This window comes from Triticum aestivum, chromosome 3D (assembly GCF_018294505.1).
Source record: "Triticum aestivum cultivar Chinese Spring chromosome 3D, IWGSC CS RefSeq v2.1, whole genome shotgun sequence".
NCBI lineage: Eukaryota > Viridiplantae > Streptophyta > Magnoliopsida > Poales > Poaceae > Triticum > Triticum aestivum.
Window position 1 is genome coordinate 463,618,834 of NC_057802.1, and position 27,866 is coordinate 463,646,699.

General features: G+C 47.1%; 1 protein-coding gene across 1 annotated transcript; it reads right to left on the bottom strand.

Moving 5' to 3' along the window:
* Window positions 1-16,434: 16,434 nt before the first annotated feature.
* Window positions 16,435-17,510, bottom strand: LOC123079696 (osmotin-like protein). Its single transcript, XM_044502494.1, has one exon. It carries the CDS (start codon window positions 17,425-17,427, stop codon window positions 16,669-16,671), a length of 759 nt encoding a protein of 252 aa, XP_044358429.1. The 5' UTR covers window positions 17,428-17,510; the 3' UTR covers window positions 16,435-16,668.
* Between the last annotated feature and the right edge of the window lie 10,356 nt (window positions 17,511-27,866).

The window sequence follows — 27,866 nt, forward strand, 5'->3', positions numbered from 1 at the left end:
AAGCAAGAGGCTGTTGGAAAAAGAGAATAAATGAGGGTAGAATTCCATTCTTTCATATCAGGAAAACAAAGATCTTTAACAAGAGAAGGGTAACTATATCCTGAAGGTTGAATAATAAGATGATCATAAATAGCATTCCAACGCGAGCACCATGGGGTGCTCCATATAGAAATATTACCTTGAGTAATCTGATAAAAAGAATGAGCTTTGAGCTTGGGCAACATTTTGAGAATGGAGGACCAAAAAGCTGATTTTGGATTGGAAGGGCTAGCAGTCCAGATGGAAGCATCATGGAAGTATTTGGACTAAAGTACAAGATGAAGATGGGAAGAAGAATCTTTCGCTACACGCCAAGCAGCTGCAAGCATCAGGCCTTCATTAATGGCTTGTAAGTTCCTAATACCAAGACCACCCTCTTTTTTAGAATTACAAATATCCTTCCAAGCCCTAAGCCACAAGCTTTTGCTAGAATTATTCTCTCTAATACCTGTCCACCAATAGTTCCTAATACTAGCAGTGAGTTTGGCTATAAACATCTTAGGAAATAAAATAGTAGCCATATAGTAAACAGGAATAGCGGAAAAAACTGATCTAATCAATTCAAGCCTAGCTGCATGAGAGGGCAAGTTGGCCTTATAAGCAGGAAGCTAATTCATGAATTTATCCAAAACAAAATTGTAGGCCACAAATCTATTATTAGCAGGAAGAATAAGAGCATGACCAAGATAAGAAAAATTAGCATCCATGTTAGAAAGATGAAAAAATCTGCTCGATATCTTGAATAACAACCTGACTAACATGAGCACTAAACATAATAGCAGACTTGGCCCAATTTGTAGTTTGACCTGACACAGAACAAAAATGATTGATAATGTTGGCCATAGCATTAGCTTCCTGAACAGTAGCTTGTCCACATACCAACAAATCACACTAGCTTGGCCCAATTTCTTTATGGATTAAGTTTTTTTAGGTGACGAGCTAGAGATTCTATAAGAGCAACTTTAATAGTTCCCCTAAAAAACTTTCTGTCAGAATCGTTTTATGGGATGCCTATTAATTTAGGGGAAATTGTCCGATGATTACTTTTCTCAACCCGTAAACATATTCTCCTAAAATCTTTTTTTAATTTTTATTAAACAAGCCTAGCTAATGTCCTAGGGCCCACACGTTAGTGTCACGTGCGGCTGTGGCCGGCAAGCTGTGGCGTCGGCCGGTGCGGCAGCGGCCTGATGTGGCGGTGGTGTGGAATTGGTGGCGTGGTTCTGCGACGGCTGCATGGCGGTGCAAGGGTTTCCTCTCATGAAAGTTCTGACGGTTTGATGCCCGTCAAATTATACGGGAAGAGTCATCTTCCCGTAAACGTGAGGGGAGTTTGGGGAAATTATATGAGATGTCGTAAAAAAAACTTTTGGTTTTAAGGAAGGTGTTGGATGGAGTATTTTTGCATCAGCTCTTTGTAAACAGTAAATTTTTTCGGATAGAGAAGCTATTGGAGTTGCTCTATGCGTTGTACTACCGTCACACGAAAATCACCTAGAGAATAGATTGTAGACAAAGCAAAAAAGCGTAGTTTTTTTCTTTTGGAATTACCAGAATGGTGAAGGAATAGGGCTTTGTATGGGGCTATAGACCTACCCTTCACAATGAAGGCTACCTGGAACGTACCTCCCTACTTCCACTTATAACCCACATAACAGAAAATCAGCCATCAGGTGATAGGAAGGCAAAGTCATGGGTGCTTGGACGATCAAGGTGGTGGCTGTAGCCTTCTTGATGCCGGTGGTGGCTGCAGCGGCATGTTAGTATGAGGTTGTAAAAATAATCTAAGGTAGAGATATGTACATATTGTCGGGGGGGCATTGGCCCCCCACCTTGGATAAGTTGTGAAGGATTTTGGGAGAGCTTAGCCTGGATTTATTAGCAGCCTCTGCCACTACAGACAATGCCGGTGGTGCTTGGAGCGGCGTGTGCGTGTCCACCGAAGGACAAGCAAATGCTGGCGGTGGAGGCGAGAGATGTTGTGGAGGTGGGGGTTGCCATGGTGATCGGCGCCCTTCTCGTCAGTTCCTGCTGGCTGAGTAGCATCTTTGGCGCCCAGAATGCTCTGGCGTCACAGGCTCTGGGGAGGAGGTGCAAGAGTAGGCGCCCCAAATGCTGGAGGAGGCGTAGCCCCACACCTGGCCGTGGAGATCCATTGCTTCGGCTTGTGGCACTAGTTCGCAGCATGATCCTCTGTACCCTATGTTCCCATATTTCAAGTTCTCTCCGTGATCCTCTGTGTGTTCGGTGTGTGTGCTCTATTTCTTGGAAGTTTCATGCGCTGTGCTATTTCGATTTACAACTCTGTGATGTCTCCTTGCGTGTGAAACAGTCCATACTTCATAACACTGTTGTTAATTAACTAGAGGGGTGGAAGCGCCGCACCCATACTGGCACATCGCTGGTTATCGTGTAGCTACAGTAGTTAATTTCCTTTTTTTTGCTTTAGATCGGTGCTAGTTTGCGAGGGGTGGAAGCTAGTACTCATATTGCCAGTTTTCACTACTAGAAATCCATATTTTACCTAGGGCCAAGTTCTTTACCTAGAGCTTATTGACCTGCTCAAGGGATAGTAAAGCAAAGGAACAGTAGACCCTAGGGGAAGAGATTTTCAGTCAAATGGCCCACTTACAAACGGCGCGCAGCGTGAAAGGCGCGGGCGGGATGCAAAATTTGGGCCTAATTAGGTCTCTTCCCTCTTGAAGTGCCGCCAAAAGCCCAAACATTTCCCTCTTTCCCCCTGAAACATCCATCAGGCACCGAGCCATGCCCCATCGCCGCGCCGCCGTGCTCAGCCCCATCCAGATCCCCAATCCATGGCCTCTAACTGCTGCCCTCCTACCCAGGCCGCCTCCCCCCTCACCGCCGGTGACTCCCTGCTCTTTCTCTCATCGCCCCCTGCTCCCCGGTGTCGCCCCTGTTTGCTCCCCACGCTTGGCCGCTCCAGATCCAGATCCACAGCCCCATTCGCCACTTCTTGGTCGGGAGCATTTTATCTTGTGCTCTAGAACCTGAATCTCATGGCATACCCCTTTTTGTGTGTGATGCAGCTTCCAGGGAGGGATGTTGAATGGAGAGATCGAGGCCGTGGGGGACAGGCTACTGGTGCTGGCCGTGGAGGACGAGCTGGCCGGTGGCAGCGCCGCTCAACGGCCGTCACTGCTGGCCGCTCGGCTCAGACGACTACACCGTCATCCACTCATCCAGATGACCTCCCGCCTCCACCTCCACCTCCACACCGGTCATGACGCCGTGACGCCCAACTGCCTAGGTGATGCTGCACTTGTCTCGTACTTTCTGGCATTTTTGTTTGATGCATGACCAGTAAAGCGTATCAGATTCAGTATAATGTTACACTTCTGCACAAATCGTTGTTGCCTTTGCTGCAAATTGGTGTGTGCATTGCATTGCCTTGACTGTGAGTTAGTTATTTTGCCAAATGAGGCATTCAACTAGATGTTGGATTTGGATGATAGTGTAGATTTATAGGAACTAATTAGAAGCAGTAGAAACACATGAGAGGTTCATTCAAAGTTTGTAGCTACATACTAGATGTGAACTGTTTGAGAGCTCCCTCGCTCTACAACTTCAGGATTTTATAGGCTTTTGTAGTTTCTTCTTTCATGTAGAGCTCAGGACATGAAGTGTAATGTTTTTAAATTCTCGTGACCTCTGTTTGTTTGTAGAATCTTATATTTAAGGCCATCATGTCAACTTCCTATATATAATGATGACATTGTTTTCTTTTTGGGGATAGTTATAACTAAAGAATACTTTCTGGTTTCCCAACCTTGGGCATAGGAGTGATTTCCTTTAGAACTGTATACATTCCAAGAGATATAAAAGTAAGGTCAGGATCCCAGAACATTTGTAAGTACAATTTTAGAACCTTCAGGTAGTAGCGCTCCTTTTATTTTTGAATGGAAAAAATTTATATATTATTACCTTATTAGATAATGCAATGTTCAATTGCATTTTTCTAATCTATGTTGGTGATTGTTCTAGTAGAAAATGTTGTTGGTTAAAGGATAATTTTATATTTGTCTTGCACTATGGGATTCTTATTTTTTTTTGAACTGGGCGTACCCCTTTCCATTTGCATTAAACGGAAATACAAATTGTAAGGTAAAAAACATAAAAGATCCTGGATTCTCCATTTAATTCAGAAAAAAAGAGATTCTTGTTCGTAGAACATCGATAGAGAAAAAAAAGCCGACTATCGGATTTGAACCGATGACCCTCGCATTACAAATGCGGCCAGACATAACCAGGAAGAAGGAAAAGAGGGTAGTGATTTCAACGCACTGCCAGGAAACCCACTGTGCTCGTCCGCCATCAAAACGAGCACTCTGGGGCGAAAACCTGACAGCACCAACTAGTTCAATCTCATTACAAAACCGGACACAAAAGAGCAACTAGCTAACACTCCAGCAGAGGCGCCCGCTAAAAGCGCCTCGACGTAGACCCTATGGGATTCTTATTGATGAAGCTATTTAGTATATACCCCCAGTTATCTTCATAATTGTTTCTATAGTCTTATCTATGTTTAATTTCCTTTAGATTATTAGCTCAATCAGAGGGTTCTGCTGTTTATAGACTAAATACTTGAAAGCTGCTCTTCATCATCTTATTTTCGCTAAATCCGATAGTAGCCTCAGATTCTCTACAAGCTAGATATTGTATTATCCCTCTAGGTTCACACATTTAGGATGTAGAAATTTAATAGGTATTTGTGGGACACGGTATCCTTATCATCTACACCAATTGTTAGAAAGTATATAATAATACAATCTATATCCTGAAACTTTGGATTTTAGGGAGATATCCATGTTTTTCAATTTTATACACTGATGCACATGCCCATGCACTTGTCTTAAATATTGTGTTTCTCCTATTACTCCCAAAACTATTAGGAATTTCATACGTTTTTACACATGTTATAAGCAAAGCAACATATGGTTTGTTCCATTGCCGATACATATTTATTTCTTCTGTCTTATGTGAGAAGTAATCAATCAATTGTCGTTTTCCCTTGGAAAGACAAATTTTTGAACCTAACTCTTCTTTTGCAGATTCTCGAAAATAGCCAAGAAATCCAGCTATCTTCATGTTTGAAGCTAAATGGAGAGTCAGACATCAAACTTCAATGTTCGCGGGAACAATGCTCAATTGTGTCCGTGCCATTAAGTACAGATTGACAGGAACAGGTTGTTTCTAACATGATCTATTAAGTCATGTATAGGTTGTCTCTTGGACGCCATAGTGATCAAAGAATTTGAGTCGCAGCAAAATCTATCAACGAAAGTACTTGTTGCCAACCGATAGCTTATTACTCTGATAAAACCTGATTTTGGGTTTGATCAGTTCAGATTTTTGTAAATGCAGTGTGCTTCCTTTTCATTTATCAATCCTATTTGTGTGAGGCATGTTAGACTTTAATTCTTTAGCATTAACGTTACATGATCTTAAGCATAAATGTATAGAACATCTAATTATCATATGAGGGCAGGATCTTACTGTCATTGGGAGTAGCTTTTGCTTAGGTGGAGCGAGGTTCCACGCATGTTTGATGTAGGATTGATGAGTAGGGGATCACTGCTGGTACAAGCGGTGAAACCCATGCGTGACATTACTGCATTATCTGTATACATCCTTTTTCTGTTTTAATAACGAGATAACTTTTATTTGGTTGTCAGTTCCATGTTTATTTTTCTTTTAAGTATTGAGACTTGTTGATATGTTGTACGTCATGTTATTTGTTCTACTGTAAGTATTACTGAAATACGTTATGTATAGGTAAGAGAGAAGATGATGCAAAGGCGATAAAACGTTTCCAACGTTAAAAGGAAAAAGGACAGGAGCCTGGTTTAAGGTAACTGCTCATGTTAGTATTTGGCGCGAGATCAGTCTTTCTTACTCAACTTGATGGTTCTGTTTCTTTTGGTGCTCTAATTTACATCCAACGCAGGGCATCTTTGGTTTGGCTTCATCATCAAATGTATGTTGTGAGCTACTGGAGTTTATGTTGAGTCGCTGAAGCACACACGTGAAGATAATGTTGAGTTTGACCACAAGAGATCGAAAACTATAGTGATAGAGGGTGACGATGACATGCAAATGGACAGCAGGCTAGTTCTGTGTATCAAACACAGTGAGCATAGTTTAGCAGAATGTGAACAACTTCTAAGTTGTAGTTCTTGTAATATGTTTTTGTTGTGAGGAATTCAGGCTCAAAATTGACCATAAGTGTGCATGTGTTCGCTGATAATCTGATTTGTATGATGAATTTTGAATGCAATTTATAAATTTGAATAATGGCTCTAAATTTGATTATTTTAATTCTGCTGGATATATATTTAAATTCAAATTGCATATTTGTATATGGAGATATGTATATGATGTATCCCTAGGGTATTATTGAAACGTATGGTAGATAAAGAATTGTAGGGAAAGTTGTGGGGTGGCATAATTTTGATGGACCCCACAATCTTTCCCTAGGGCATGTTCCTCTAGGTAAAGAGAGTTTCCCTAGAGCTTGCCACATGCACCCTAGGGAAAGAGCTCTTTCCCGACTATACTATACCTAGGTTTCTTTACCTAGGGCAAGCTCTAGGTAAAGACTTTCCCTATGGTTTTTTGCCTTTCACCTAGGGTATATGGCTCTAGGTAAAACGTGGATTTCTAGTAGTGTTTCATGGAATTAATTGATCGGTGCTTTTGATATATAATTGCTGTCAATAAAATATGTAATAAAATGGGTGATCAATCCAAGAGTGATTTTCTAATTTGCTAACGGGTGAGATTTTTTTCTACCATTAGTAAGTAGTAACAATGAGATTACCGATATTTTTAAGAACACGAAAGATCGATTAAAGAAACTTAGAAATGATAATGACTCTACATCTTCCGCTTAATAGTACTTATTTACAACTTAAGAAATTAACATGTTATTTTGCTTTTTTACAAGGAATACCTAATCTAACTGCCCATAAAAGTATAAAGTTGTGCGTTTGACTACTTTATTTGAAACATGTGAAAAATGATTTTACGTTTTCATTCAACTGATATTTATTCATCGTGTGGTTTTATGTAACAATTATATGTGGTAGGTTTCGTATGTTGTCCTTTGAGTGTAAGTATGAGGTTTAAAGATAATCCAAGGTACAATATGTACATATGGTGTGTGGGGGGGGGGGGGGGGGGGCACCGGCCCCCACCTTGGATAAGTTGTGAAGGATTTTGGGAGAGCTTAGCCTGGATTTATTAGCAGCCTCTGCCACTATAGACAATAGTTAGTTCATGTCACATGAGAGGTGAAAGAATCTTATGCTGATTGCACCGACACTAAAGCTTTATAGTCTTACTTTGCCCAAATCATACATCCTTTTAACTATAGGCATATGTGAAGTTTGTCGTGATGATCTTTTACATTGGGAAGGATTCATCAATAATCAACAGTCGAACATCTATGAGGCAACAACCTACCTTCTACAGTTAGGCAGAGCGGAGAAAACAATATGAGGAGAAGGTCATTTATGATGCCTAATGAACTGCCATATGTTACAAACCTCAATAATTCTACCTTCAATTTACAACTATCTAAAGAAGGACACGTCTAGCGAGTGGCCGTCCGCTTGCTAGCACTCCAAAGTAGCCTTCCTCTTTTAGTAAGTTTCTGTCCCCACTAAGAAATTAGGAAAGGTTCCGTCCTATTAGCCAGGAAAAGCATCATGCAATGTGGTTTGAAAGAAAGATTAGAAAACACCGATGAAACATGTGTGAACATATTTAATTTATAGTTCAATTTCTTTTAAAATGTCATAACTTTGAACCGAATATCAAAATCTAGATCCGCTTTCACCATAGGATTCCTCGCGACGTTCTCTTCGAAGCTAGATCTCGTATGCGTCTGCTTCGACAAACTCTTTTGTGTGCAATTTAGGCACCGTTGGTGCAACTGTCTAGCCATCAATGTGCAACTACTGACAGTCGATGTTCAACTTTCTCTCGACTCATGGATGTGCAGCAAAAAGAAAATGTTTTGTACAATTCAAAAAATGTAGAAGTACATTGAATTAAAAAATGTTCATGCATTTGAAAAAGAAAGTTTTGACATTTACAAAAATGTTTGTACAGTACAGTGTAAAAAATGTTATCATACTTTAATAATAATGTTTCAGTGTGTACTTAAACAATTAAATAACATTCAAAACATGTATTAAAAAAATGTTAATCATGTATTTTAGAAATTCTTAATGTATATAAAATAATGTTTTGTATATATATATATAAATTTATAACGTTTATGAAAAATATTAAACATGTATAAAAAGATGTCTTGATGCATACGAAAAATGTACAATGTGTGTGAATAAAAAAAGTTGAAAAGTGAAGAAAAAGGAACAAACAGAGAAAACCCCCAAAACACCCAATGCAGAACATTGAAAAACAAACAAAAGACCATTAAAAATGCGCTCAGCTACTGTGTTGGGCCCGCCCAATGGACCATGCTGTAGGTGATACGTATCAGGTCTCGCTACTGGCGAGACATAGCTCCCATGATTAAGAGGCATGTATTCTTCTTCGCTTGGTGTGGCCCTTGCGTGAAGAACACCTCTTCAGCAGCCTGCTACGGTGCCAACAGGCCCAGTATTCTGAGTGAGCATGTAGGTCCTCTGCTGTTGTGATCCTCAAAAAAAAAAGGTCCTCTGCTGTGGTGTTGGCCAAGCATCCGTTTGGTTAGGCTTCCTCTCTCTCGGAGACCAAATCATGATCACTGGGTGATCGATGTTTACCTCATTTTGTAGGGGCCACTTTCAATATAAGCAACACAATATTGGCATGAGAAAAGTGGCAGACCACTCCCATGCAGTAGCATGACTAGTTTGAATCGAAAAACAACACTTTTCATGGTAGTAGCCAGTTGTGCGTGCAGTGCAGTCCTGCAGTCATGCTAGTGCCATGCATGCTGACTTTACAAAGCCTTTGCCCATCCATGCACTATGCATGCCGGCCGGCTCCAGCATGAACGGTAGGGAGGGTGGTCCAAGCTTATACTCCCTCCATCCGGAAATACTTGTCGTGGAAATGGATACAAATGGATGTATCTAAAACTAAAATACATCTAGATATATCCATTCCTCGGACAAGTATTCTCGGATGGTAACTAGTTAGTGATATAGAGCTCTCGCTCCCGTGCCGCTCCCGAGCGGCACCGGGGCGCCAAAACCTAGAAACCCTCGGCCCCACCTCCCCTTCCCTCCCCCGCCGCCGCCGGGCAAAGCCCGTGCGGTGCCGGCGGCGGTGGGACTGCTCTGGTGGCGGCCGGTTTTACCCTGGCGTCGCAGCTCCGCCGGCGGCCGCGGCCGCGGGTGGATCTGGCGTGGCGAGGCGGCGGTTGGGCGGCGGTCCCTGCTGGTTCGCGCGATGGAGGGAGGCTCGCCCCTCTTCGGCGGCGCTCCGCGGAGGCTACGGTAGCTGGGATCTTCAAGGCTGCGTCTCCGGCGGGTGGCAGCCGTCGTGACAGCGTCGTCGGGCTCCTGGGCTGCGGTCCGGTGCTCCTGTCGGCGCGTCTGGGCGGGGTGGCGGCCCCCCCTTCCGGCCTTGGGTGACTCCTCCGCGGGCGGGCCGGCTGCTGCCGGCCTCGGGTGGCCTTTGCGACGATGCTGCAGCTGGGGGTCGCCGGATCTGGTCGTCCTGGCCGGGTTCGGCTCGTCGGCGTCTGCCATCGGCGAGGTGGTGTTGCGGCTACGAGCTCGACTGGTGTGGGTCCAGGTGCAGGGGAGCTGTCTCTGGGAGGCGCGCGTGGTGGCGCTTGCCCTCCCCTACGGCGGGGCGCGGGGTGGGCAGGCGGGATCTGGCCTGCGGTGGACCGGATTTGGTCACGTGCGGCAGCGGGCTGCAGTGACCCTTGCTCTGTGGTGGTGCAGGGAGCAGCGATTTGCAGTCTACCGGTGCTCCTCGGAGGTGGTCTGCTCACTTGGGCGAAAGCCACTGCTCCTGCCGGAGCCGGCGATGATGACGCCCGCGGGTGCCGCCTACCTTCTTGGAGGCATCACTGTCATGGTGACTTCCCCTTCGAGGCTCCTGGGGAAACCCATGTTCCTGGTCCGTCCGGAACAGCCGATGGCGGCCCTTTTCGCGTCGCATTCCCTCCTGAAGGCATCAGCTTGGTGGATTGTGTGGTGGCTGCTCATTGCGGGTTGGACGGTGGTGGTGGCGCGGCCGGCTTGCGCTGATGTGTTCGGAGAAGCGATCCGGGTGTAGACTCGGCTCCTTGATGCTCTTCGGCTTCGCCGGCAGTGCCGCGGTTGTGATGTAGACTCGGCTGCGTGCGACTCTTCGTCCGGGTGTGGACTCGGTCGCTCGTTGCCTTTCGGCTGCACCAATGGCCTTGAGGCATCATGGATGGTCTCAGTTGATTGGAGCTCTTCGTCTACAGTGGTGGTGTTCTCGTGCGGCTCAGGTTGGTAATGGTTGCTCAAGACCCTCTCATGGTTACCATTGTGTTGCGGCGAGCTTGGCGCTCTTGGTGTGGTCTCGACTCATCTTTGCTCAAGGATGGCGCAAGATGCCTCTCAAACTGCTATTCGTTCCGTTTTTCTGTGGCGGAGCCCCAGTCAAGGTTCGTGTCTGAGATGACACTCGTTGATTGTGGATGCTCTTGAGTTGTGTCATGGGGCCGGTATGCCTGCCGATGCGTTCGGCTGTTTGCAAAGTCCTGGTATTGTGATCTCTCAACGACACCCCACATCTACTTGTGTCTCTCATGGTGATGGTCTTATGTCTACCAGCTAGGCCGTGCCTTGTACGGTTTCGGCCGGTTTTCCTTATAAACGGGGTCAATTTGTTAAGGTTTTTGATCCGGTTTTCCTTATAAACTGAATCACCATTCTGGCATTTTGGCCACTTTGAATAATATATTCAGGTGGGAACCCCCCCCCCCTCCCCCCCGGTTATTTAAGAAAAAGTATTTTCGGACGGAGGGAGTATAAAACAACAAAAACCGGCTTGTTCGATCAGATGATCAACATCAATGCTCTCCCATCTGTCCAGCTTCAGCTCAAGGTCCATCTAAAACCCCACAAAGCTAAAGGGGATGTGATTTATCAAGATTTCTTATGATTTTTTTCTCTATTGTTAGAACCCAACAAGTCTTCCATAGCCTGCATATAAATATTTCTGATGTGATTTACTCCATCATGGAAAACAAACTAACAAGCTTACGTTTTACTGAAAAGCCGCTCCTAATCTCAGAGCTTACTCAGCCAAGCCGCAGACGAAGGGCGCCATGATGCAGAGCGGGACAAGCCAATCCCAGGATCGGACGAAAAGGACACGGCCAAACCGCAGACGAAAACAGAAAGGAGAAAGGAACAAGTGGACGTCGGTTACCAGAAGCAGAGACGAGAGACGTCGAATCGAACAGAGTATGCGGTACTCGAGTGGCCGGGGCAGAGTTGGTGCCAATCTTTCCTGTTAGTGTCGATTCAATTTTTGAAAAAATATGGATTCAGACTTGCACATGCTGCTAGAGGGAAAATTGGGGAAAAGGAGTTGAATTCAAATGCACACAGAGGTGGTTGAAAACATTGTCGACCAAGTGACCAGATCAATGCCCATCTAAACATGTTATTTCAGACTGGAATCCGAGCAGTCAACAACATCACTGCAGCATAGCACTAGACAAGACGAGAGCCGCCTACAGACAACCAACCACTACTACACCGAGTACTCCGGGCTGACGGTCTCCAAAGGTACTCGAACACTTCAGACATGACACACACTACGCTACATGATCGATCCGAGAGATAACCACCGACGGACGGCGGCGGCGGCGCGCGTCCCACCGGCTCGAGCGCCGCTGGACTCCCTCTAGTGGCAGAAGATGACCTTGAGTTCGCGCGGCGCGGAGCACTGGTGGGTGAGCGAGGGGCTGTCGTGCGCGTGCGGGCCCTCGCTCTTGAAGAAGTCCGTAAACATCTTCTCCTAATTTTTATTAAACAAGCCCAGCTAATGTCCTAGGGCCCACAAGTCAGTGTCATGTGTGACTGGTCGACGAGCAGTGGCGTCGGGCGGTGCGGCAGCGGCCTGATGTAGCGGTTGCGTGGCATCGGTGGCGCAGTGCTGTGGCGGCTGCATGGCGGTGTGAGGGTTTTCAAGTTCTGGCGGTTTGATGCCCGTCAAATTATAGGTGAAGAGTCATCTTCCCGTAAATGTGAGGGGAGTTGGGGGCAATTATACGAGATGCCGTAAAAAACTTTTAGGTTTAAGAAAGCTGTTGGATGAAGTATTTATGCCTCAACTCTTTGTAAACAGTAATTTTTTTTCGGATATAGAAGCTATTGGAGTTGCTCCATACGTTGTACTACCATCTCACGAAAATCACACACATAATAGATTGTATACGAAGCAAAGAGCGTAGTTTTTCTTTCTTTTGGAACTACCAGAATGGTGAAGGAATAGGGCTTTGTATGGGGCTGTGGATCCACCCTTCACGATGAAGGCTACCCAAAACGTACCTCACTACTTTCACTTATAACCCATAGAACAGAGACATCAGCCATCAGGTGATAGCTAGGAAGGCAAAGTCATGGGTGCTCGGACGAGCAAGGTGGTGGCTGTAGCCTTCTTGGTACCGGTGGTGGCTGCAGCGGCATGTTAGTATGAGGTTGTAAAAATAATCCCAGGTAGAGATATGTACATACTGTCGGATTTAGCCTGGATTTATTAGCTGCCACTACACACAATAGTTAGTTCATGCCCAAATTCTTAGTGAACCCATTGGCAAAACTTCCTGGCTCCACGCCTTGTAGTCTTCTTGGTGCCGGTGGTGGCTGCAGGGGCATGTGTGTGTCCACCCGTCTCGAAGGACAAGCCAATGCCGGCAGTGAAGGTGAGAGATGTTGTGGAGATGATGGTTGCCATGGTGATCGGTGCCCTTCTCGTCGGTTCCTGCTGGCTGAGTAGCATCTTTGATGCCCGGAACACTCTTGTTGTGCAGGCAACTGCCGGGGGAGGAGGCGCAAGAGTAGGCGCCCCAAACGCTGGAGGAGGAGACGCAAACGCCGGAGGAGATGCAACCCCACACCTGGCTGTGGAGATCCATTGCTTCGGTCTGTGACACTAGTTCGCAGCATGATCCTTTGTACCCTTTGTTCCCATATTTCAAGTTCTCTACGTGATCCTCTGTGTGTCCAGTGTGTGCTCTGTTTCCCGGAAGTTTGATGCTTTGTGCTATGTCGATTTACAACTCTGTGATGTCTCCTTGCGTGTGAAACAGTCCATACTTCATAACACTATTGTTAATTAACTAGAGGGGTGGAAGCGCCGCTCCCATATTGGCTCATCGCTGGTTATCGTGTAGCTACAATACTTAATTTCCTTGTTTTGCTTTAGATGTTGATGGGTGCTCCTCGATGCCATGTGTGTGTGTCTTCATATTCATGTTTGTTGCTTGGGTGGCAGCCGCACGCCTGTATGAACTTTTGTTGTTGACATATAAGTAACACAAATGTTTAGGTAAAAAAGCAAAATAATACCTCATCATATTCAGAATTTACAAACTTTACTACCACAACCTGGCCTCAAACTTTGTGAGATGCACTGGTTTGAAACATAAAATTTTGCATCAGCATATATTGAAACGCATACAATGCACCGAAACTATAATTTTATAAACCGTAATGATGGCACAACACGTAACAGAGAAAGATACTCCCTCCGTCAAAAAATGTAAGATCATTTTAACACTATGATCTTATATTTTGGAACGGAGGGAGCACATTTGACTAATGGGCAGGTTAGCATAAATACAGTTATGCAACACTAATATTGGCTGGAACCATGTTATAATGTCAGATATTCGGAAGCAGCTGTTGCACGGAACAACATTTTGGAAATAATCTCAATATCGAACAGTGATTACAAAAATGTCATGTATCTTACTAATAAAGATTCAACATTTACGCCTCTATATAATGCTAAAGTTACTAAAAATTAGGATGGAACCTTACAGATTTGAAACCGATGCAATACAAGAATACATATATCATAAATCTATGACGGAATTTCACATACCCGGAACTAAGAAGTGAAGACAGTACCACCATAAAGTATAGAGCAAGTGACAAAATACTAAGTGATGTTGATCCTAATTTTCTCTCATCCACTCCAACATCAATGCAAATAGTGGTTGTATACCAGAGCCTATAGTCACATCTTCTCTTGGATATCTCGTTAAAATGCTAAATTGAGTTCCTAAAACCATTGTGGTTCCTTCTATTGCAGTGCAGTTCAGAATTTCCATGTCACATGAGAGGTGACAGAATCTTATGTTGATTGCACCTGGCACTAAAGCTTTATAGTCTTGCTTTTCTCAGATCATACTTCCTTTCAACTCTAAGCATATGTGAAGTTTGCCGTGATGATCTTATACACTGGGAGGGATTCATCTAATCAACAGCCGAGATCTATGAGGCAACAACCTACCTTCTACAGTTAGGCAAGCGGAGAATACAATATGAGGAGAAGATCATTTATGATGCCTAATGAATTGCCATATGTTACAAACATGCATAATTCTACCTTCAATTTACAACTTAGCTAAAGAAGGACGCGTCTAGCGAGCGGCCGCCTTCCTCTTTTAGTAAGTTTCTGTCCTCATCAAACAAATTAGGAAAGGTTATGTCCTATTAGCTAGGAAAAGCATCATGCAACATGTTTTGAAAGAAAGATTAGAAAATACCCATGGAAAATGTGTAACGCATTTAATTTGGAGTTCAATTTCTTTTAAAATGTCATAACTTTTGAATTGAATATCAAAATTAAGATCCGTTTTCATCGTTAGATTCCTCGCGACGTTCTCTTAGAAACTAGATCCCATATGCGTCTGTTCTGACAATCTTTTTTGTGTGCAATTTAGGCACCGTTTGGTTCAACTGTCTAGCCGTCGATGTGCAACTTCCCCCCGATTCGTGGACGTGCAGTAAAAAATTGTTTTGTACAATTCAAAAAATGTAGAAGTAGATTAAATTTTAAAAAATTTCACGCATTTCAAAAAATATGTTTTGACATTTACATAAATGTTTATACAATGTAAAGAAATGTCATTATACTTTAATAACAATGTTTCAATGTGTATTTAAAAAAATTAACACATATTTAAAAAAATAATTCAAAACACGTATTTGAAAAAATGTTAATCATGTATTTAAAAAATCCTAAATGTACATAAAATAAAGTTTTAGATGCATATAAAAACTTATAATGTGTATGACAAAATATACATCAAAACATATATTTGAAAAAAATATTATACATGTATTTGAAAAATGTTAAACATGTATAAAAAGATGTCTTGAAGCATGACTAGTCTAAATCGAAAAACAACACTTTTCATGGTAGTAGCCAGTTGTGCGTGCAGTGCAGTCCTGCAGTCATGCTAGTGCCATGCATGCTGCCTTTACAATGCCTTTACCCATCCATGCAGTATGCATGCCGGCCGGCTCCAGCATGGGTGGTCCAAGCTTATACAAAAACCGGCATCACATCGATGCTCTCTCAACCGTCCAGATTCAGCTCAGGGTCCATCTGAAAACCCACAAAGCCAAAGGGGATGCGATTTTATCAAGATTTTTTACGATTCTTTTCTCTAGTATTAGAACCCCCCATAGCTTACATATAAATATTTCTGATGTGATTTACTCCGTCATGGAAGGCACTCTGTTTATTTCACGTAGAGTAGAAAACAAACTAACGAGCTTATGTTTTTACTGAGAAGCCGCTCCTAACCTCAGAGCTTACTCAGCCAAGCCGCAGCCGAAATGCGCCATGATGCAGAGACAGACAAGCCAATCGCAGGATCTGACGAAAAGGACACGGCCAAACCGCAGAGAAAACTGAAAGGAGAAAGGGGCGAATGGACACCGGTCACCAGAAGCAGAGACGAGAGACATCGAATCGAACAGGGTATGCGGTACTCGAGAGCCAGGGGCATTGTTCATGGCTTGGCTTATTGACATCAAATTCGGTTCAAGTTCAGCCCCGTAGCACTATATGCTGTGCAGAGCAGTGGAGTGAGAGCAGCAGATCTGCCTTGCACATGTTGCTAGAGGGAAAATTAAAGGAGTTGAACTCAAAGCACATAAGAAGTGGCCGAAAACATGGTCGATCAATGTCCGTCTAAACATGTTGAACATAATTGGTTTGATGCCAACAATTGGCATTGCCAATATTTGGCAAGCCAACATTTGGCAAAATCAGAATTTGCCAAATGTTGGCAACTTTTTGTGAGGTTGAGAAGAAAAGGTGGTAGCCAACCAATCACTAGACAACATTTGGCATTTGCCAAATATTGACATGCCAACTTTTGGCATCAAACCAATCATGCTCGTTATTTCAGACTGGAATCTGAGCAGCTAACACCATACTACTAGACGAGAGGTGAACGCCTACAGAACACGAACTACTCCAAGCACTCCGCTCAGCCTGGCAGTCTCCAAAGCCTAATCGAACACTCACTCACACATGACAGACGAGATGACACGCACTGCACTACATCGATCCCAGACCCAGACATAGCTGCTGACGGCCGTGCGTCCCACCGGCTGGAGCGCCGCTGGACTCACTCTAGTGGCAGAAGATGACCTTGAGCTCGCGCGGGGCGGAGCACTGGTGGGTGAGGGAGGGGCTGTCGTGGGCGTAGGTGAAGGCCTGCGGGCACTCGCTCTTGAAGAAGTCCGAGTACCTGGAGGGGCGGCAGGCGGCCGGGCTGTTGTACGCGCCGCGGCAGCACAGCTCGTCGGTGCCGAAGGCCAGGCAGCCGCTCTTGCACGCGGCCACGCCGCCGCCGCCGGGCGCCGCGGCGCGCACCTGCAGCTCGCCGGGGCAGGTCTGCGTGAGGTCCTTGCGGCAGGCGAGGACGGGGCAGTTGCCGCGGCCCTCGTGCGGGGTCACGGAGAGGCCCACGTTGAAGCCGTCCACCACGCTCACCCCGTAGGACGACTGGTCGTCGCCGCCGTGGTGGAGGGAGACCTGCGCCAGCGTGGCGGGCGCCGCGCCGCCGAGGCCCCCGCACTGGAGCCGCCCGCCGCAGTCGCCCGTGGCGCAGCGGAGCTGCCCGCCGGCGGAGGGCGCGCAGCCGGTGCGCGCCCAGATGCGGCCGGACCAGGCGTGGGCGGGCGCCGGGAAGGAGCGGTGGGAGAGCGACGGGAGGAAGAAGCCGCCCCCCTCCAGGACCTCGCTGCCGGCGCTCCCCTGGATGCCCGGCCAGATCGGGTACGCGCAGTTGTTCACCACGGTCAGGGTCATCGGGGCCAAGTCGGCGAGGAGGAGGCCGTAGCTCGGGAGGAGGGTGGCGAGCAGGAGGAGAAGCTTAGGGGAAGCCATGGTGGTGGGCTCCCTGAATCCTGAGCGCTAGCTACTTGGTCAGTAGACTGTGGACTGTGGTGGAGTGGTGCCAAGTGAGAGGGTTTTGGGGTCTTTTTATAGGAGATTTTGGATTGGACTGGGGTGTGATGGGCGGAGCGGTTTGGTCTTTGGGGTGTCGTGTCAGTGACTATAATCTTGTTTGGATTGAGATAACACAGGCAGTAGGAAACTTCTGGAGGAGTTTTTTTTTAAAGGAGGAAGATCCCGGACTCTGCATCTGGACGATGCATACAACCATTTTATTAATTATTGACACAAGACCTTACAAAGTCATACAACAGTAAGAGTAAAGCCACCGTCTAAGCAACATCTGTCGCTACTCCTATCCAGTTGAAAAGGGGGGCTGAAAGTCTAGGCCTAATACCAAACAGACCTTGCAGCCAAACCCAACATCTAAGACTTGAGGTCCCAACCAGGACGCCTGCCGGGTATGGGCACCCACTAGTCCGGCGTGCTCCTCAACGAGGACGCCTGCCGGGTATGAGACCGCCGCAGCCACGTGCCACCAATCCATCTTCAGAGTTGTACAACTGCATCTACCTTGCCCGGTCTAGCTGCCGCCGACGCCACCACGACGCCAGGCAGCGTCACCCTCCTGCGCGAGTCCATCTCCGCTCATCGGGCGCCGAGTCTCCACTGCGCCACGCCGCCGAGATCCGCCGTCATCAATGGGCAAGATGAAACACCGCTCCTCCTCTTGTCCCCTGCAACCAGCACTTGCTCCAAACGATGCCCCCAGAAGGGAGAACGACACCGAAGGCACCGTCATCGTCCGATCCGGTAGACCCGGATCTAGGGTCCCCCCCCGGAACTTCCCGATCAGGTTGGCGTGACCTGCAACGAGGATGCCTCGAGAAGGGAACGACGTCCGAGACGCCGCCATCGTCCGCCAAGACCGCAGCCAGGCGCGATTTTCACCGGAAGCCACGTCTTCCCAACCTCGCGGCTGGCTGGAACCGAGCAGAACCTTGCCGCGAAGACGTACGTCGCTGTCGGTACTCCGGCAGAGATTCGGCATCTCCTCACCGGCCCCTCCACGCGTCGCTGGTCGATGGAAGGCCTCCCCGTGACGGATCCAATCGGGGCGTTGGATCCGCAGTCACCGCCATCACCATCCCGACCAGAACAGCCCACCCCGCCGGATGGGGCGCTGCCACCGCCGCCGTCCATTGAGGGCCGCCGCTCCGCCGGCTATGGTGCTTCGGCCATCGCCGCACGGGGTCGCCGCCCCAGCCGCCCCCTTCGGATTGTACAAGAGGAGCCGCCCCTGCCGCCTTAGATGAGATCCGGCGCGTCCGGCACCGGGCCCGCCGCCACCGCGGCCCACGCCGGCGGCAGGAGGAGGCGCTAGAGGGTGCTGGCGGCGCTAGGGTTTCGGGGCCCCTGGCATCGCCAAGGGGGAGGCGAGGCGAGGGGGCTATCAGATGGGTTTCTGGAGGAGTAGCTTGTGTCTTGTGTGATACGCTGATAGTGAGCACCTGCAAATGATGTTCCGCTAGAAAAAAAAGCAGCATGCAAATGATGCATAGATATATAGTAGAAACCTAATAATTGGGATGTGACGTGAGATCTTTTTACAAACTAAAATAAACATATAAATACGCAATAGCAAGTGTTTAGGTTGCACCACAAATACACAAGTGAAATTTCTCAAAAGATGATGTGTTGGCTAAACTTTGTACGGTAGAAACTTTGAAAGAATAACTTTTTTTCAGCAGAGATATGAGATGTACCTCATTTCCCTAAGTCGGTAAAGTTTAGATTGGCCATATTTCTTGGAATGAACCTACTTTTCTTGTATGAAACATAGAGGCGTGGTTTACCTCATTTCAAACAAGTGCCCTTTGTAACAAAAGAGCTTACCTTTCTTTTTGCAATGACGGCAATTGCCTAGTTTGACCCATGTAATTTGATGCACACGATGATGTTGTAGGTGCAAATAAATAGAAAAAGAGAATTGAATTTGAAATTGTGTATTTTGTGTGAGAGAGTGCATAGATAACACACACAAAACGAAGAAATAACATTGAATTCTACATTTCTGCTTTGGACGAGCCAAAATTTGCACGATTAAGTATTCTGAGATATGTTAACTTACGTCCATCTCAAAATGACCTCTCAATCATTTCCACATTGCCCTTGTCTTGGCATAAAATCTATCTTATCGCTTAAACCAAATTTATATTCCCAATCATACATTACGGGAACTGTTGAATTACGCAGATATAAAAAAGAAAGACCTCTCAACCGTCTGCACATTACACTTGTCTGGCACACATGTTTTCTTCTGGACGAAGGATCACCCATGCCCATTCCCAAAAGTTACTACCGGGGAGTTGCTTACCCTTGAATTCGTCGCTTTCCCAAAGCTGCTTTCGGGAAACCATCAAAGCGGATCCAAAGCTAGCAGCAATTGCACCGTTTCATGGACAAGCTTTGGATTCTTGTATTCGTCCCAAGTCTTTTACGTACATTAACCCCATGTTTCCTTAGACGGGCAGCAGGCTGGCACCAATATTTTTGCCAAATCCCGCGAGAGGCCATGATGGTTCTCGACGGCCGAGGCTAGTGGCCCGGCGGTGGGGCGATGGCGCCTCGGCGAAACCGGCAAAGGCGCCCCAAATGCCACTGGCCAGTGTGGCGTGGATGGATAAGAACGGGCGGACATCCCACGAGCTCGATTCTGAGGGCGTGACGATGGAGGGCTAGGACGGGGAGGGGAGGCCTTGCCTCTTTGTTGCACCGGCCGCGGCTGACGGGCCCCTCTGTTTGGCAGCGCCTTCAAAATTCAAAGTTGAAGCGGCAGCGGCTACTGGTTGGTTGGTTTGGCGGATAGCCGAGAGCGGCGGCGCCGTGGACACGGGCGAGCCCTGCCAGCCGGGACGCCAGTTTCCTCCTGCTGCTACGGCCTACGTGCGTGGCAACCGGGATGAAGGCCTGGAACGAGGACGCTTTGGCTTTTCTTAGAGCATTACTAGTAGAACCCTCAAACCCTTATAGCACTTTTAAGGGTTGAGAAGTGCTAGTTTTTGACACTTTTAAGGATTGAAAAACAGGGGCAAAGACTAGAACCCTCAAACCCGACCCTTAAACTGCTTTAAGGGTTGGATTTGAGGGTTCTAGTCTTTGCCTCAACCCCAACCTTTAAAACTGTCATTTCATATATCACACATTTCATCATATGACATATCACAAATTCCATCACATTTGACATAAAACAATAATCATTCTACTTATTATCACAACACCGAATAAAACAATAATCATTCAAATTATTACAACAATGTTTGAGCAAATTACACTAATTGTTCGAATCAAATAGGACATAGAAAAGTAAAACAAAGATACATCATGGGCCAATGCGCCGCCCATCCAACTGCCAGTGGTGCTCTACTAGATCATCCCGGAGCCGACCATGAGTGGTTGCATCCTCAATCTCACGATGTGCTTGAAGAAAAGCGTGTATGCGAGAAGGGTTTCTTTCCGGTTGCACACGGGTACCAACATTGTCATAGAAACAAGGAAGGTTTAACCCTCTCTCATCCTCTAGGATCATGTTGTGTAGAATCACACAACATTTCATGATGTTCACCAAGGTTTTTTTGTCCCAAAACCGAGCTGGACCACGAACTATGGCAAACCTTGCTTGCAAAACACCGAAAGCTCTCTCAATATCCTTGCGGGCTGCCTCTTGTGCCTTGGTGAAATGAGCCTCTTTTCTTGTTAAGGGCACCCCATTTTTCTCCTTGATGGACTTCACAAGAGTTGCCCATTCGGGATAGATGCCATCGGTGAGATAGTATCCCATTGAGTACTCATTGTCCATGATTTTGTAGTTGCAAGCTGGAGCATCCCCAGAAATTAATCTTTTGAACAAAGGAGATCTATTGAGGATATTGATATCATTGAGTGTTCCCGGCAACCCAAAGAATGCATGCCAAATCCATGTGTCCTGAGATGCTACGGCCTCAAGCACAATGGTAGCATCACGGCTTTTACCGCAATACATTCCGTGCCATGCCTTTGGGCAATTTTTCCACCTCCAATGCATGCAATCAAGACTACCAAGCATCCCCGGCCATCCCCTTTTTTCATTCATTTCCATTAATCTCTTTGTATCTTCCTCGTTTGGTGCCCGAAGATACTGCTCACCGTACAACCGGATGACCAACTTGGCAAACCTACGGACTGACTCCGTAGTTGTATCTTGCCCAATGCGAAGATACTCGTCGGTATAATCCGCGGGTATGCCATAAGCGAGTACCCGCATTGCCGCCGATATCTTTTGATATGCACTAAACCCCATGATACCGGCGGCGGATCTACGACGTTTAAAGTAATAGGAGGCGGCCTCACAATCGGTGACAATCTTCACAAACAAACTACGCCGCATTCGGTACCTTTTGCGGAAGAGACGAGGAGGGTATGTAGGTACCTCCACGAAGTAGTCTTCCATCAAATGCTCGTGTCCGAGAGCGCGGTTCCGGTAGATGGTGACTCGCCCCATCTTCGACCCTCTCCTCTGATCCATCAGCTTCACGCGGTTTTTAAACGATTGCACGTCGATGAGGAGGCTCATCATCTCGACGTCGTCGTCTTGCAACAACTCATCAATGTCGGAATCGTCGGATGTCGACCAATCCGACGAATCGGACATCGAGTCCATGACAATCTCCTCATTGTTCATCTCCATCTGCAAATGACAGTCACTAATTAGTGCTAAAAAATGAAACAATAAAGAAAATAAAACAAAATGAAAAAAAAGCACATACCTCTCCTCGGAGGAGGCGGCGGAGGCGGCCGGCGGGAGGGCAGGGCGGCGGCGCGGCTCCTCGATGCCGGCTCCTGGGCGGCCGGGCCGCGGCGGCGCAGGGGAGGCGGGAGGGGCGGCCGACGGGAGGGCGGGGAGGAGGGCGCACGGCGGGGCGGGGAGGCGGAGGGGCGGCCTGGGATGGAGCGCCGGGGCGCGGCGCGGCGGGAGGGCGGCCGGAGGCCGGCGGCGGCCGGATCCGGGGAGGGGAGCTGAAAATTCCCTCCCGCGCGTCGTTGGTGATGGAACCGGGTTGGGGAAGGGTTGGGCTGGCCAACCCCTGTTTCTACAGGCTTGGAAGGAGAATAGGGGTTGAGCCTCTAAATTTTTTTGAGGGTTTAAGGGTTAAGGGGTTCTATTCTTTAGGAATTTTTCGTCTCAACCCGTAAAAAAGCGGTTATTTTTGAGGGTTTGAGGGTTTAGCAGGATCCGAATACTTTGTGTTTCCATTCGCGTGTTGTTAACTTGTTATTACGTACTCATGCCGGCCATGCTCTTAATTCTTTTGCAGGCGGCCGGGCTTTGCGAATGGCACCTTGACTCCTTGACCTCTCATGCGTGTACAAGCTGGGGTTCATGGCATCTGTTTCCCTAAAACCAAACCGAATGCTTTCAAGGTACTAATAAAATGTTGATAATGTTGATGACAGAATGACGCAGAACCGGAGTGCGGCTGCCTTACAAATTGCATGCACGGAGGCATCATCCCTGCACCGGCCGGAGTCGACACACACGATCGCAGCGGCGATCTGGGCAGCAGCGTTGGAGAGGAGTGCAAGAAAACAGGGGGGAGGAGAAGGTCATCCTCGTGGCAGTGTGCGGCCACGGCAACTTGGACCACGTCGCGTACGCCAAATACTACCTACAGGTTGAACCACTGTAGTGTTTTTTTTTAGGATCAACCACTGTAGTGTTTGTTTTGCGGCTAGAGCTGCATAAATATACCTTCTTCCATTGATTATTTATTTGACATAGCATTGCTCATGTGTAGTTCGTGAAGACAATGGCAACATGGTTGATTCAAGGACAAGAGGAAGAAGGCCCATCTCCGCATATTATTGTTTTATTAAGATCGTAGTTTGTTTTCCCGCAATCTTCAATTGCAGCGCTATTTTGTCCATATAATCATGAAGATGTAACTGATTTTTTTTATTTTTTATTAGTTTTAATTTTTATATTGCTAATGTAAATACTATTAATGTTTCACACAAGTTAATCTTATTGAAATAATTGCAATCAATTTCCGCAGCAGCCTGCAGTAAATCGCCTTTAGGATATGCAGTTCGATGATCCATGCATCTTCAGACACATTCTGGTCACCATGCATGTGTACACTAGCTAGCGTTCCACTTCCAACCTAATGGTTAGGGCCACTCTAGCATAGCAGTTTCCGTGCTTGACCCACGGGCTCCAGATATTCTTAGCATCGAGATGGATAGAATGGTTAACACTCAGCGTGTTAGATCCCTCTATCATCAGCTCCCCCTTGAGCTCTATGCGTGACGCTTGAATCGGCACCGTGAGGACAGTCCGCGCCAATGGAAGGGTTACATGGCGGTATGAGTCAGCAGACAGAAAGCCTGGCAGTGGATGGGCAACACGCCGAAGAGGGTCTACAGCCGACTTAACGCCTCTGGTGAACACGGTGATCTCGGGTTCATATATGTCGGTGCGTGCGGTGATGCGGCCGTAGAGTCGACCCACGCATAGGTCCGTGGGTATGCACAGACCGACACACATCGTGACCTCCACGGCTTCGTTCATCATCGCGCAGAGGATGTCCACGACGCCCATGCTGGTTTCGATGGAGACGGTGTTGCATCTGTTGGACAAGGGCGTGTAGCACCAGTCCACCACCCGGGCGTGCTCCTCTGCGGCTTTCTTCGTGGTTGCGTCGATCTTCACTTCAAAGTAAGCGCCAGATAAGGCACACATGTACCTAGATGGTCCGGTGGGAGGCAGCGTCATCTGCATGGATGCATGCGATAGATTTCAGCGTTGTAGTGTACCAAATTGGATGCTCCAGCAAGGAGCTAGTAGTCAGTAGGATAGCGGCCATACCTTGAAATCGACGAGTTTAGCTCCGGGATTGTCTCTTGCCCATTTTGCTCTTCGTGAATAGAACTCCTTCACGTTTTTGCTCTGGCAGATGATCTGGGTACGAATGCCATCCCAGGCCAGTACTTGGCCGCGGAGAGGGAAGTTGGCAGATACCTCGAAAATCTCCGTGAGGGCATCGCCGTAGCTCTCCTCCTTGAGGGACCACTTAGGAGGTGGCAGCTGCTGCGGCCGGTTGCCAGCGGCGGAACGCGACGGCGCCGCCGCACAGGCAATCAGCGTAGCGCGGGTGATGAGGATCACGGGGCCGGAACCTCCCTGGGGCCGGGCGACATCGGTCAGCTCCGGGAGCCCCCGTGGTGCCTCCTTCACCTTGTAGATGGCCTGGCCTGGACGCCTGGCGACGACGTCGATCAGCCCCCGGAATCCCAAGAGGTCGATCCACCTCTGTAAACAATGAGAAAAGATAGAATCAAAAGGTCGCCCACGAAAAGATAGAATCAAAAACAAAAAGGAACACCTATCGGATTTGGATTTTGGATCTCCTGCTCGCGTACCCGCAGGTCGCCCAAGAAATTCCTCCAAGGCGTTCTTCGGGGCGGCGGCATCTCTCGCACGCTCGCAGCTCCAGCGGCGAATCGGGACGGTGCGGTATGCTGAGTCCGGCTCGGTCTCCGTTTCTTCTCTCTCTGTTATTGTTGTCGGTCACCGGCTGCACCGACGGCGGGTCACTTCGGAGGAACCCAGCGTCGTACAAGGGCGTGGCCGACGCTCACCAAGGTCGTCTAGGCTTACGAAGACAGCGCGGGGCAGACGCCGCTGATGAAGATGCACGCCCTTGGCCGCAGCTTTGTCCCTGATGGCATCCATGCAGGTGGTGATCATTGCAGGATCTGAATACTGCGTGTTTCCGTTTGCGTGTGCTAATGTACTCACGGTGGCCATTCATTTTGTAGGCGGGCTTCACTTTTTCCGTCAATTTATTATTTACCCAAGTCCCAAAAGGTCATCGTTGTATGGAGTGTTGTGTTGCAGCTATTAGGGCGGTTGTTTTTCTTTTTCTTTGATCTTCGGATCTTCAGGTCTTAGGACCTTCACCACCTTGTTGTTTTCCGTTGCTCTCTGCTATTATCAATGAATGCCAGCAATGCTGGATCTTTCAAACCACTCCAGGCGTTGCTAATCTATGGATTTTTTTCGTTCTATGTATCAATCCCTTCGTAATCTATGGGTTCTTCCATCCTATACACTTGTCTGCATGAAGAAGACAACGCCGAGCATATATTGATCCAATGCGTGTATATAAGGGAAGTCTGGCATGAATGTTTTTAGGCGTTAAACATGGACGTCAAAGTGGTTGCGGTGGTTTGGGCGTTGTGAAAACAACGGAATGCTCGCGTATTTAACAGGGCTAGGCAACAGAGGACACCCCTAAAGTTGGTGGATGTGATTTTGAGCGAGGTGCAAGAGTGGAGAACAACTGGTGTAGGCGTAGGTGGGTTATCACGTTTTGTGAGAGAGTAAGTTTAGACTAAACCGGCGTGGACTGTAAATGGGTGTGGCCGAAGATGAATGTACGCACCTATTCTTAGGCATCTCTTGTACTTAACTTTGCTCCTTTCTATAAAAATATGATATGTCATTGGTGTACTCTTTTTTTTTTGCATCTTCTATTAGAGATGCTTTGATGTACTCACGGTGACCATTCATTTTGTAGGCGGGCTTCGCTAACACGGAATGGCGGCTCCGGTCTCCCATGGTTATGTGTACGAGCTGGGGTTGATGGAAGTTGTTTCGGTTCAGAAAACTGAATGTTTTCAATGTACTACCTTCTATTTCCTTCGTCGGGATAAGCTTTTTCGACGGAGGGAGTACGCATTATTAAACAAAAGACTACCCAAATGCTAACTAACGAACGTGAGGACTCAAACAATTTCGTGTAAACGCCCTTGTTGCTGCTGACGAGGCTTGAAGCAGGGGAGGGAGACATGTCTGTTGTGGGAAATTGTTCGTTGGAACTGCACATTGACGCGAATAAAACCCTTATTTTTCCCTCCTCGTGCTCTCTTCTCCCATGTGCAACTGCATTTCTCTCTCCCCCCTTCCACGTTTGCCCCCCCTCTCTCTCTTCTGGTTCTCTATCCTACATTCCTACTCCTCGCGTTGTTACTGCCACTGATTTCGGCGTCGAGGTGGTCGATGGCGGTGGCACCATGGCTGGAGGCGGTGAGCTCTGAGGCAAGCGTGGTCGCCGTAGTGAAGAAAAGGAGGAGAGGAGGCGCGAGGGTCCTTGGATCGCCGGCGTGAGGTTCGGCAACCGATAGGTGGCGGTTGCGACGTGCATGGCACGAACGCCATGGTGGCGGCTCGGTGCTATCGGCTCGCCGTTCTTGCTGCCTCTCTTTCTCCGACCTGGCGGCAAAGCAGACCTCGGTGCGGGCTCCCGCAGCGGCGCATCGGTGGCCGGACAGTTAGGTCGGTGAGCCCCTCGGCGCATCTTTCATCCATCCACTAGATCGTTGATAGTGCGCGTTGCCGCGCCAGTCCGTTTTTATGATAAAATAGTAATAGTTTTCATAGATATTGTGCATAAATAAAGTGTGAAAAGACGGGTTGATTTTTCTGATTAAAATTTAAATTGTACAAAAATGTATAAAGTATTGCACTACTTAGCCCTAGTAAGTAGGGTTTTTATAATTTATGCCAGTAGTTATGTCACACTACTCAGTTTTGCCATTAAAACTTACAACTGCTAAAAAATACAATCGCTACGTTAGATGCTTGCGCTGGAATGCCATTAGACACCTAAAAGATGTAATAGCATCGTTAGATGTTTGCTAAAAAATGGCATTAAACATTGTTACTATCAGGTCAAACCCCGTTGATCATGTTATATGATCAAAATACCCTTTGACCCACATGTCAGCTCTCTCTATCTCACAATGATAAGTGCGGCCCTACTTGTTAAGCTTAAGCAAGAGAAGAATTCTATAGGAAAATAAGAACAATGTTGGAGATCATGTGGGACCCACACTTTACCGTAGTGATATAACGGGGGAACTGACATGTGGGTCCATGGAAATTTTGGCCATATGGCATGGTAAACGGGATTTGAGCTAGCAGTAATGGTGTCTAGTGACATTTTTAAGCATGCGGCTAACGGAGTGATGACATTGTTGAGCAGTTGAAACTCCTAATGGCAAAACTGAGTAACGGAGCACAACGAGTGGCATAAATAAAAAATGTTAAAAACACTTTCATTTATTTATTTTTGAGGGGCAAAAAAACGCTTTCATATGACCGCAGATTTCATTTTCCTATTTTCAACAAAAATGTTTCTTTTCAGAAACATTTTTCAACAAAAATTTATGACTGGTCTTCAATAATGGGCCATATATTTTTTTACCCAAAAGGAGAGAAAACCCAGCCCACCAAGAAAGCCCAGCAGCCGGAACATAGCCGTTCGCTGTAGAACCTACGAGACAGGGTCAAAGGCTGGTCTCACCGGTCCGCGTCTTCCTCCTCTCCA